Source organism: Wasmannia auropunctata, unplaced genomic scaffold (assembly GCF_000956235.1).
Source record: "Wasmannia auropunctata unplaced genomic scaffold, wasmannia.A_1.0 LD336069.1, whole genome shotgun sequence".
NCBI lineage: Eukaryota > Metazoa > Arthropoda > Insecta > Hymenoptera > Formicidae > Wasmannia > Wasmannia auropunctata.
The window spans coordinates 941,775-955,225 of record NW_012026821.1 but is presented as its reverse complement, the minus strand read 5'-3'; the positions used below and the strand labels follow the sequence as shown (position 1 = coordinate 955,225).

The 13,451-nt window shown below is 33.5% G+C and overlaps 2 protein-coding genes across 6 annotated transcripts in view; one reads left to right on the top strand and one right to left on the bottom strand.

The window, feature by feature from the left end:
• Positions 1–1,133, top strand: part of LOC105450222 (putative uncharacterized protein DDB_G0286901) — a 3,651-nt gene extending 2,518 nt beyond the window's left edge. Inside the window, exons 4-5 of the mRNA XM_011689969.1 lie at positions 5–63; positions 372–1,133. Of these exons, the coding sequence (XP_011688271.1) occupies positions 5–63; positions 372–671 (359 nt within the window). The 3' untranslated portion in view covers positions 672–1,133. The remainder of the gene's footprint in view (positions 1–4; positions 64–371) is intronic.
• A 6,493-nt stretch (positions 1,134–7,626) lies between these two features.
• Positions 7,627–13,451, bottom strand: part of LOC105450022 (solute carrier organic anion transporter family member 4C1) — a 103,902-nt gene continuing 98,077 nt past the window's right edge. For 3 of the 5 annotated variants that reach the window (XM_011689586.1, XM_011689587.1, XM_011689590.1), the window contains 5 exons: positions 12,918–13,068; positions 12,229–12,472; positions 11,761–11,889; positions 11,313–11,414; positions 9,882–10,943 (listed from right to left, as the gene is read on the bottom strand). In XM_011689586.1, coding sequence (XP_011687888.1) covers positions 10,846–10,943; positions 11,313–11,414; positions 11,761–11,889; positions 12,229–12,472; positions 12,918–13,068 — 724 coding nt within the window. In that variant the 3' untranslated portion in view covers positions 9,882–10,845. Of the gene's footprint in view, positions 9,582–9,881; positions 11,415–11,760; positions 11,890–12,228; positions 12,473–12,917; positions 13,069–13,451 lie in introns of those variants that run through there. The other 2 variants (XR_974414.1, XM_011689591.1) reach the window with 2 other exon arrangements.

The following is a 13,451-nucleotide window of genomic DNA, read 5'->3' as shown; positions in this document are numbered from 1 at the left end:
CCAGCCGAGAAACTAATTAGCCTGCTTAGTGAACATTTAACAGCTAGTAATGAAAGCAATGAGGTACTAGTAGAATATATAATAAAAAATATGAAAAAAGCAGTTAACAAAATATTAGCTATCAATTTTATTAATATAAAATATAATTTCTGTTCTTTTCATGTAGTATATATTTAAAAAAATAATTATTTTCATTTGTATATACATCGACAAAAATACCTTGTAGCAATTTTTTGATGACTGTAGCCAGAAAGTTTAAGTTTTATTATTTTCATACAAATTCTTGTGTGTGTTAATCTATTTTATGCAGATAGTTGTTATAATCAATTTATTCTAAAAATTAAGGAATCTGGACATTAATTGCATTGCAGATCCAATCCAATGGACCAAATTCCAACATTCGGAGATCATTGGAACATGATATCCAGCAGCTCTTAAGGCCAAAAAAGCTGAAACATCGAAGAAAAAACAAGAATCAGAACGAGAACGCTAATATTAATGAGAACATAAACGCGAATATTAACGCTGATCGATATCATAGACGTTCTTTCGGTGGTGGCGATCCACATTTATCCAAAGCGCACAATCAAAATATGAATAGTAATATTAACTTTAATAGTAATTTAAACAGAAACAGGGATGATATATTTGATTTCAGCGACGAAGAATGATAAACACATTTAAACACAGATGAACTTCGGCCTGAAAAGAAATCGAAAAACATAATGCAAAAATTAGATACTTTTAATCCTGGGAAAAATATTTGTCTATTATTATAAACCAACTGTTCATCAATTTTTTTACTAGCAAGTAAATTCAATGTCAGTTTTTTGTTATGCATATAATCAATTTCTTGATGAGAAAAGTACTAATAATAAAATCAATACTTGTCTATTGAAAGGTAGAATTCTTTCATAATTCTTTTAACAATTCTTTTACGATTAGTATTGATATTTTTATTTAAAAAATAATATGTGTTCTTATAAAAACAATCTAACGACTTGACTTATGTACTGCATATCATATTACAACTTACCACTTACCAAAATAAAGGTTGGCTAAGAACAATTATGCTGCAGCCCATATATGTAATCATGGCACTTGCCGTTTATTAAAAACAAATTCAATAGTAATCGTATAATTACAAACAATAATAATGACAGTATAATTATAAAATATGCTCGGTCTAGCATTTTTTATAACGCGCTTGTAGAATCAGTCTTAACCCTCGGATTACCAAACACCGCTCGCAAAGTGTTCATATCCTCTCCCCCTCTTTTTCTACCTCTCTTATCCCTATTCAATCCCTCGATTTTCTAGTCAGAAAAATAAATATGTATATTCGAAGGTACCGCGCTTTCCTGTGCCTGAGAAAATTTAAACGACCGATAACCCGAGGGCTAATTAAACTATGAGACGTGCTATAGAGGTATGTTACAGTGATGCAGGGGTTTTGTTTACGCAATCGAAAAATTGACTCTTGCATCCTCAAAAACAAAAACATCGACTGACGATGTTTCCGGCGCTTTCACTTTCGAGGATTTTTTTGTTTTCGTTGCCCCACGCGCCTCAAGGTTCCCGCACTTAGATTTACATATATATGTGTATGTACACGCACGCGCATCTGTATATATATGTATATATGCATTTATATTCATTCATTTATTTATTTATAATATATAATTATTTATTCGTTAGGCGCACTCCACGGAAACGAGCTGGCCCTTCTGCGCGAGTTCGATTAAAAAATAAATGATCCTTGTTCGTTTCGCCGGAGTGCTGAGATCTGTTGAGGGTGTCGTGCGACAGTCTCTCGTCCTTTGCGATGTAAAAACTAGCGTAGTTGGATAAAGCGCTGCCAATGATTTCTAGTGTATATACCCTAAGCTCGATCTTCGTAGAGATATACGTACAGATCTTTTTTTTTATTTTGTTCGTTTTATTACTTATTGCATCTTCTCTTGGTCTTGCAAATGTTCGGCGCATCATATCGTTTGTCATAGATGAGCATAACGTCTTTGTTTAACCCTCTGTCAACTGGGATTTGTTTGATTATTTGTAGTGCACAATCTAATAAATATAGAATAAAGAATGACCTCAGTAGATCGATAAATCCTTAAACAAAATTATAATAAATCAAGCTTTAAATTATAAGACCAAGAAAATGATGCACGTCCTGTAAAACCATTTTAACTGGAAAGCATCAGAGGGTTAATAGTTTGTACATTGTTCTATGCTATATACATCAATGTTCATTTAGCAACTCAAGGAAATTTATAACAATCTAAAAATATAATTTAATAAATGTACAAAACAAAGATGCGTAAAAAGCTCGTAAAATTGTGCAACCGCCCTTTTTAAAGTTACAACTATTGCAATATTTTCACAGGTACCGTAGATATTGCAAAGAATGCAATATGAAAGGAATTACTCTCATTTGTACATCCTACTCAATTGGAATATCGAGGAAAGTGCAATTTGTCTTAATTTTTTTTGTGAAATGCCCATTATAATATTTTAAACAAATATTCTGCGACGGAATATTCCGGGAAAAGAATTTATCACGCGACAGACAAGCGCTAGTTTTTGTCGTTGTGTCATTTTGACAAGCAGTACCTTATCCAACTGTAGAAACTAGACAACGAAGAGAATAGACGTGTATCTGGGTCTTTAGGCACTTAAATGTCGGAAGTTACTGGGAACCTTGAGTTCGTGGCTCAACGAGTATCTGGTACTTCCTATTTACAGCCTTAATCGAGGACGTAATACAGCGCCCCGAAGAAGGGTCGAGTTGCATTCAAATAAAAACGATATACAATTTGCACGTCAGTTCGAGAATCAGGTAAATTGCGAAAATTTCACATCGAAGAAGACGATTACCACGAGAGATTACAATTACAATTCGAAAGCTTTTGCTACTGGCCTGTTGTAAAAAAATGTCCATTAACTTAAACAGTAATTGTCCGTTCGCCAAAGGTAGCTTACGCAAGCTATTTCAAATTATTCAGTTGCTGTTTAAATTTCTTACATTCGATTTTCGGTGTATAAATTTTCTCTGCGGAAACTAATTCCCAACTAAATATCAATTTAGGACAATACAATTCGTCAATAACAAAATACAATTAAATAAATTCGAGCTTCCTTTCTAATACTCTCATTTGCCGAGAAATAAAATAGAGATAAAGAAAACAAACGGGTTGCCAACTCACAACGAGAGTTACGCAAAGGTATCATAAAATTCGTTCTTCCGGTTTTCGTACAGACCGGATACGTAAAATTATTCTTACCACACTTATACACAATATAGCATACATGCTCTATATCAAAATACACTTACGTTTCTTGAAGAGTAATCGTGTGTATGCGTGTTTCTTTTCTTTCCTTCCTTATAATATGTATATATAAAATATTATGTATAAAAATCAAAGCCGCAATTATTACAATCATAATTTGCTATTTACGTATAATATAAAGTTCTAAAAGTTAGCCATAATTAATAATTAATTATAATTACTATTATTACAATTAAGCTTCAAATCTAATGAAGAGTTTACAGTAGCGATAATAATATCAATATAATAAAATAATAGTAATTGTGAATACGTAATTGTAATTACAATATTGTCTACATAAAAAAATGGCAATTTATATTTTCACACTCTGCCTCTTTTGAGTATCTCTTCGTCATATACTCACTTTTCGCATTTCATTTCTTGCGATATGCACGCGTACATTCGCGTCAACGACAAGACAAAAGTTCTATACGAGGGCATATCGCATAATTAAAGACTAGCAATTATAATTCCTCCCCGAAGGATTCTACATTGATTAATTAGGTAAAACCGTGGTATATCGTCGACGCTATACGCCGGGGACTACGGATTTACAGATACATTATCAATAAATTTTTCGCTCTCTCACACGCGCGCGCAAACATACGATTTTATTCGCACATTCGTTCACTCATTCACTCGCTCACTAAAATATATTATTACGGTATATCCCGCGTATTCGCCAATGATCAATTCTTTTTAGATTATAAAGCGCCGAGAAACATTATGCAAAGTTACCGTCGAAGCGAACCCGTAAAATTGCGACGAAAATTGTGTGGGTATATAGAGAATCTTAAATGCATTTCACATACTGGATGTAGGAAACGGCAACGGAAAGATATATCTTTCCTCGATGACAATCGAAATAAAACTTCGAACATCATATCGACGAAGATAAATATGTTTGTGGTTCTATGTGGCAGTGAAGAACGAGTTTCATCGGGCAGAATCAGTAGGCAGTTACAGAGTATATCTCCAAAAAAGAGCATGTGATGTATTTTTAAGTTTGTCGGCAGTATTCAGTTTCAGAACAGTCTTTACGTTTCGGTTTTCGCAAGTCGTCGCGATTTTACGTCGCCTAATTTACACAGCGGCGGTCGGCAAATAATTCGCAGTCCGAAGATATCAACTATTTAACTACTACTAATCGCTAATCACGTCGATTAATCAAAACTAGTCGTAACGGAAATTCGTATGCGCTATTCGCGTGCAGACGAAGGCCAAGTAAGTAGGAAGTGATCGCGAATTATTTGCCACCAGTTGGATCGGCATCGGCGGAAAGACCGAAGATCGAGATTCGATCTTGAGCCTCGAATTATTTTGGCAATTATTGTACTTGTCTATATTTACAAGTGTATCGTGTTCTACATGGAACACCGAGGAACAAACACGTGAATATACTCGCTTATGCGTATACTTTTCGAATTATAAAAAATTTTATCTGCATACAATTTAAATTATAAATGAAAATTAAATGAGTTAATTGTCATGTGAATAAAAACTAATTTGAGAACTACAAGAGAAGGTATAATTATTGAATATAGAAATAAATATAAATAGATAAAATAGATAGAAACAAAAAATATATTTTTACATATTTGATTCTCATTAAAATAAATTTACATTCTACTAAAAAATTTTAAAATTGTATAGCTTTGAAAAAAATATTTAATATTATTAATGAATTAAAATTTGTGTGAAATAAAAACGTGTAATTCACATTCTTATCTCATATTATAATTCTTTTAAGCACTTTTCAGTCGCTTTAAAAAACATAAATACTCATAAATTTAATTCTTTGATTATTAATTATTTATTACAAAATATTTAAAAAATTTAGAAATAAAATTTTTGAAAAATTATCTACTCACGCGTTTGCATCTCAGTCCTTTGTATTTTCGCCAAAGAGAATCGTCATAATGAGCAGACCGTCATCGCTCTCCGGCGAACGGCAACGAAATCATCATAAAGTTGAAAAAAATTTGATCGACAGAGAAAAAGGAAACCGCATTAATATTATATTTTGTACACACGGCTGATCGCCATTGATTCCGGTGTAGATTGTACACGTTTTACGATCTACGTGATTTGAAAAATATTTGTTCGATCGATCGAACGGCGATGAGTTACGATTTCTATGCGATATAAGTATACGTATATAGATGTAACGGTAATCACTTAAATTAGACGAATTATTAATTAGCGTGATCTCTTAACGTTTCTCTCAAGAGCTTGATTTTGATCATCGAGAAGCTTCTATACGGGCGTTACAATTCGCAAGTACAGTCGAAACTCGTGGGTACTTACAACGCTTAACATATGTCCATCGTACGAACTGTATTACATACATTTCAAATTACAGTTGGACACAACCCTCGTATATTGCCGTGCCGTGCCGCACCGTGTTCGTTTAAAATATAGATTATTAATTTTTTTCCGCGAATACAAAAATACGATTCTCGGTTAGCAGCACCGCACGAAAGTAATGCAACGTACGCGGTCATTCATATACAAATCTCTACGATCACGATTGATTATTCCATACAATATATATGCGAATTTATATATCCGTGGTATCAATCAAAATTAACCTTCGGTTGTCGCAGGGGTACAGACAACCCCAATTTTCGACTTTGAAGATAGAAGTTTCAAATCTCTTTTCCAATATGATGCTACTTTAATTCTACAATGTTCAAACTCTACTTCACATAATCCGACTTATTTTGCGATCCAATTAAATTGTTAGTTTTTAAACGGCAACTGTTTAAAAATTGATCTAGACAATTTGACCTCATCTGACAATCTTGATAAAAAAAAAAGATGTGATAACCGAAGGTTAATCAACATCATTTGACAACGTGCAAGAATAAAGGATATAAAGTAAACAGAATCTTTAAATACAAACTTAAATTTGAGAAATATTGGAGCTTTTCAAAATGCAACTTTTATCACTTCGACATCACATTCTTCCAGTTGTTTTCTACCGTAAAATGATATTGGTTATTCATTCAAATCGCTTGTTTAAATTAACTACACTTATCGTGTCTCGTTAATCATAGTAAAACAATTTCGGTGCTTGCTCGTATCGATTGATAAATAAAATTATCTTCGCACTTTAAGAAATATAATTACATGACAAATATCTTCGAGACGCCTTAAAGTCAAATTTCGGACAAAATGTTATGGTTTTGTTTCCCGCAATAATCGAGATTATAGCAAATAGAGATTAGTACATGTAGATCGATCAATAAGTATCTTTTATAAAATAATTATAAGCATTATGCATTATATTACATGTTGATTTTCATTAGTCTCACGTCAGATCGCGTAATTAACACTCCGATTTTCGGGGAGGATCAATGGAGAAATGTGTGTACACATAACTGTCTCAAAAACATAAAAATCTCCAAAAATATATTTCCCGTTTTTTACGTTAAACCGCACGCTCAAGCGAAATAACCCTTAAATACAAACCACTTAGATAAAATATTCAAGACTCGTGCAGAATTGATGTGTAAAACTTATATGTGCAGGCAGAAAGAATAACAGAAGAATTCTCAAAATCGTGAGTAATCTGGGAAGTCAACAGTTTATACCAGTGTAATTAAAAAATTCCGTCTGTATTTAAGGGTTAATAAGCATCGACGAGACAGAAAGCCGATTGTATAAAAGAGAAAATAAAATTGCCAATTCACATGTATAATAAATCAACTACACAATTTATTGTGTTAACCTAGCGATTGCATCAATCGCGCGTCTGAAATTCAAATAATATCAAACACTAAAAAATTATCCAATATTTTAATAGCCTTTTCCATTTAGAAAAATTATTTAAATATTATTTAATATTTAAATCCTCTTTCTTTGAAATATTGTTTAAGCAATTTTTAATAATTATTTTTATAATTATTAAAATAGCTAATAGCTCAAAAAAGTGTCGTATTTGATGCATGAAAGTAGTTTCCCTAATATCAAATTGGATAAATTTCAAATAATTTTATTACTTGACTGATGCGCACTTTTTTTCTTATAAGTCTTATAAGTATACACACACGCGTGCACGCGCGCGTGTATACTGACTTATAATATATGTATATACTGACTGCAGGTCATCTTTCACAGAAACACCGATACGCACTACTATTAAAACATCTTTGTCGTTATTTAAGGAAAAAATGCGTCAAGCCCTAGAACTTCTAAAAGCACTCAGACATTGATGAGCGTGTTTTACATGTGTAAAGTATATTATTAAAATACAGCTCTTCTTAATAATTCATCATTTGCTTTCCTTTCCTTTTTTTTTTGTATAAGTGATTCGCATTCCGCGCATTATGCCACCCTAGCATTCCAATGCGATAATCATAACGATGATAATGATAATCATAATTAACGTTACTTTTGTTTCATCTAACTTCCGTTTTCGTCAAATTATCTAAAAATATCGATCTTCGCTTTCGATCTCGTCGACCTCTCGCTTATTCTCCTCTTCCTCCATTTTCATTTTTTTTTCCTTTCGCATCACTGGAAACTTTCGCCAGTTATGGTATTTTATACAGATATCTATACATAACGTCTATTATATTTATAATAATAGTACTTTATGCGCAAGTATAACACACGGACGGTAGTGCTTAACAGGTCAACCGAGATCCAAGAGTTCCAAATGTAATAACAGTGTCTGTATATGTGTGTTTTATCGATTCTTAAAAGCGGAACAAATAAATGCGATTCATATTATATCTCGATTTGCGTTATTAAATTATTCCTAACAATAATTAGAGAAATCTAGATTTAATAATATAATATAACTGAGACAGCCTGTATATTTTTCAGCTCACTAAAATTTGAAACTAATTAAAATAATACTTTGTAAACATTTATTTTACGTAATGTTTATGTATAATAAAATTGAAATTTATTATTTAAATTAAAAAATTCTTTTCTTTTACGAAATTTTATTTAGATATGCAATAATAATCTTCTCAAGAATCTATTAATATCGTAAATCGAGAATAAACTGTGTAAAGGAACAAGGATTGTTTCGGGCCGCTCAAAACGAACGTCTTCGTGTTTCAAGGATGCGACATTCTTACATACATAAAAATATATCGCTAATTTACGGAGCATACTCGAATTTCGTTCGTACGTTGTGAATTATTGTCAAAACAGTCACCAGCATCGAGATAAGTAATTAATCTTTCGATGCAATGATTAATCATTCATTAGCTGGCAAAGCTTGTCTCGAACCAAATTAGCGATAATGAGTTCTGTTTTAACAATAACGAGATGTACAATATATTAGGAGGTAGTCGTTTGCTGCGTTAATCCTTAGCATTTTACACTATATAACTTATTATCTCGCTATTCCTACATTTCTGATTTTAACGGTCAATATACGCTACACTTACGTTACTCTTTATAGTTTTTAATCCATTAATCACCCTTAGATAAACATTTGTGTTCGAGAAACGCCGAGAATAATATAGATCTAAAACGTGTTCATATTTATTATAATTTAGATTTGTTATAATTATAATTATAATTTTTATGATAATACAATAATTGTAGAAATATTTCTCTTGTAATTTAGATTTGTTAATACAAGCAATATGTAATAACAATTTTAGAAATGATTGTATGTCTTTTAAGGGAAATATTTCTACAATCATAGTGAACAATTATTAATTAGCAATCATTCGACCTATGCAACTAATAAAATAGCACAATAGCTTTTGTTTAATCACGATTTTTATCGAGTTTAATAAGAAGATTGTAACTGATTACAAAATTTCCATCGATTTCTTTTCTCTTTTTTTGAAATTTACGCGTTGCAGTTTAGATCTGTATCGTTCGCTCGGCGCTTCGTTTCTGTAATGCTTCGCGGATAATTTCTACCTTCGCGAGGCGCCCGTGCGAAAACCCGGCGCATCAGTCATCGCGATTTTTTTCAGAACATCAATAGAGAGAACACACGCAAGGATTAAAGCAGAGGTGCACGCGAGCGCGTACGTTCGTTTGTGAGCGGTCGAGGACCGACTGACCAGAATCGACGATTTAAGCTGTACATTACGTACCTACGTACGCGAAGTATACACTTTTTACACGTATATAATCATATATCCTTTGCCTGCTCTTTATGCGTTCCAACCGTGAAGAAGAAGCCTCTCTATCGCAACGATTGATTGAATGGAATGATCGGCAGTTTTCCTCCGTCTCTTTTGTTTTTTACGTGTTTTCGGAAATAATCACCTGAGAAACACAACGCGCAATGCAACGCGCAATTGAATAACATGTTATTTTTTAAAAGGAAACGGCAGGGCATATCAATTACTATATTTATTTGTCAAATTTTAGCTTGTAATAATTTTAGCTTGTATAACTACTCTTTATTAAATTTCTAATATTAATTTTATTATTAAGAAATTTGTAATAAACTGTGTTGCAATTTCTTTAAAAGATTAAATTTTTCGTAATTTATTAAAAACAATAAATTTTAAGGAAAAGTTAAAAATTAATGTGCACATATATATCTAATATAATTTTCATTTTAACATAATTTTAGATTTAAATAACATAAATTTAATAATAATATTAGAAAATATATCAGAAAATCCAATAATAGATTTGCTTGCAACATATAAATCCTAATAATAATCGTAATACTCATAAATGCTTTTTTATTTTTAATAAAATAACAAAATTAATGAAATTTAATAAAATCTGCTACACTACAGTATATCAACAAATTCTTTTTGTCAATCACAATCGAATTACAATCGTTAATTAGTTGCCACTCAAATTTATATATATATATAGCACCATATATTTAAAAATTATATTCTAACACTTTCTAATTTTTATAATCATTAAATTTTTTTACAATATCACGTTTCAGTTAAACGTTATTTTGTTATTCTTTTAATGTTATGACTGAAATATTGGGTTATATATTTAATGCCACGAATTAAATATCAGTACACTAATTTCTTCAGCTTTGATTATAATCTCTAGTTCTGTAATAAAATGTTTATTAAAAAAAACATTTACAATCTATATAACTGCCCCGCGTTTCCTTTTGCGTCACGATAAACGAACGTTACCGTTAGAGAGTTAGATAACGCGTGCACGCGCGCGAGCGCGGCGGGGGAACGCCGTCATATACTAATCAACGCCGGTGCAAAGCACGAGGCAATCCCTCACTGTCTGTCCATGCGAACCGCATTCACTGCCACCCGCGAGGCTGCTCGTGTGCTTTGATTCGATTCGATTCCCCGGATCTATCGGTGCGGCGGACCGCGTGCTCGCCGCAAGCACGGTCATTTCGTAGGCACGGAAGTATTACTTTTATTGCGTGTACTTACTGACAAGCCTCCCTGAGAGAGAAACCCTACTAACTTTTCCAAGGCGCACTCGAGAGATTTATATTACGTTGTGGATGCTCAGACGAAGTAGTATTCACGTCTCCCCTCTCTTCCGTGTCTTCCCTATCCCGTGCTGATTACTTTTTTATGCTCTACTCAAATTTGTCTTTCTCCTCATCGCTTAACTGAGCCTTGGTTCTCCGAGTTACCGAATCAAAATCATCCGAGTTGTCCTTCAATATCAGTCTTCCTGTAAATCACGCAAAGTGTGCTTCTTTATGCTCGGATGCCGCCGATAAGAGGGACTAGACTTCCTGCCCATCAAAACGGAACTCTTTCGAAGAAAGTTCCATTCTGATGCGTGTAATCGCCGGCAAGTCGATCTTTCCGTCTAGGAAAGCCGTCTCTGGGAAGCACGACGAGCTGTACTGGCACCATTTGTGAAGGACGATGCCCCTACGTATCCTACGACACTGCGTTGCATCCTTAGACGACGACGATGATAATGTCGCCGTCGCGGCCCTTCACCGCAAAAGAGTAATACGAAACCTTCACAAATAGTCGTTCTCGACCGCTTGAGCGTCCTGCGAGTTTAACGTCGCCATTTCCTCCGCAGTACCTGTCTCACCCTCCTGCTCCTCCACGAAGCTTATGCTCCCGGCCTTGTACCAGACGACTATATCCACCACGAAGGCCAGTATGAGAATTCCGCCTGTTGTACCTGCAAAAGAAACATTCAATCGATATATTACATAATCTGTGTTTATATCCAGCGTACAACACTACAAATTTTGCCATTGTTTAAAGTTTAAAGAATGCATTCTTTCTCGCGATCTCTCTGCCTAATTCATTCATCTATATTTATTTATTTTAATTATGTATATTTTGTATCATATTTTTCTCAAATTACAACAGATAAAAAAATATATGTTACTAACTAATGTACAACATATGTTGAAATTCAATGCAACATTTTTTTGTAAATAATCTAATTATTAAAATTACTTAATTTATTTTTCTATTTTTAGTACATATAAAACATTTTTTACACATCTTTGCATACGTACCGTGATAGAACATTCTAAAGACGTTTGAATCGTAAAGCCAACAGGCGCCTCGCTCACCGCAAGCGTATTCCCACACGAGACAAGCGGAATCTACCACAGCACCATAAACGATAGGACACGGAACATTGCCTGAAGCGAAGAAATAAAGATACTATTATATTACTGTTAAAAAAAGACATTTGTAGAACAATGAAATTAAGGATTTTCAATTCGTTTGCTACGTCGATTTATTCTATATATTTATACTTTCTTCAATTCATAAAATTACATGAAGACTATCAAATTATAAAATCTGTATACAAATAGCATTATTAATTATTATAATATTTTTCAAATAAAAAATTAAGTAATATATAAAATATTACTTATTTGCCTTCTCATTTTATTTGAAAGGGAAATTCCCTTGCAAAGATTCACGTCGCAGTTTCTATTTCTATTATTAAGAAAGATGTCTCAGTAAGTAATTACCAAACAACCCGATGGCGAATTGTATCAGACCGAGTGCCATGGCCTTGTCCTTGGGATCTACGCATCGTAGAATGAGCAACATTGAGCCCACCTCGCTCGTGGAGTGTATAAAAACGAAGACCGAGAACAGGATCATATAAACCCAAAAGTTACTGCATTCCAGTTGACAGTAACCGATCGACGCTGTGCTTTCTGCTTCCGGTAATATCGTTACGTTCTGTCCGATGCATTGACAATTGTAAAACTGCGAAATATCAAATATAATATTGTCAGAAAAGGAAAGTCGCAGCGAAGATCATAGTTTTGTCGCGCTTCACGTATCGCAATCGCCGAATAATATTTCACCTTGAAAAAACGAAGTTTCGATGGATATATTTATGCTCGGAGAATTAAGTCTCATTATTAAGGATTCAAGAAATATCGAATAAAACAGTGCGCTTAAAATTATCTTCAAATTTACTTATCGTGACGCTATCTAAATATCATCGTTTCGAAAACAGAGGCGAGAAATCTTTCAAATTCGCGTGGATCTCTGCATGATTTTGTAACAATCTCAATTCTTGGTCTTACGGTGTTTCCAAGCTGACGACCGATTCAATTACCATCGTGTCCCGTGTAATCTCACTCGAGCAGATATGTCATCAGAGCATGTCCTGTCGGGTGCCGGTTCTACCGGGCTTAGCACTTACCGATGCCACTTTGCCGTCAGCAACCGTATAATTCGAACAGCCCGCGTGACACGCAGAGAAATACGTTCTACCGTCGACGCCGCAAATTGGACTAAATTTGTTCCGATCGCAGTCACAGGTAGCCTCACAGGTCGGCTCGAAGCTAGAGAGTCTGCCAAAACAAGTCGTTCACAGATCAGCCCCGCGTTAAACTAAACTATGTCTCATTTTCACTTAATTTAACCGTCTGCCTTGCTTACTCAAGATAATTCGTCCTGACATGAAAATGGATTAATAAGTTTGATCAAAAATGCATTTATTTAATTATTGAAGAGAGCTAATCTTCATTAAGTTAATTAGATGGAGAAAAACAGTCTGGCTCAATAAATAGGTAATTATCATAGACGCATTAAATATCTTGTTTAAGCAAGAAAAACGTGGGCTCAACAAGTCCGGTTTAATGGCCCAGTTAAATATTAGAAATTGTTAGATGCGTAGTCTTATTTGAATAATATGAATAAAGTTTTAAACTAAACGCCTTAAAATTAATATTTT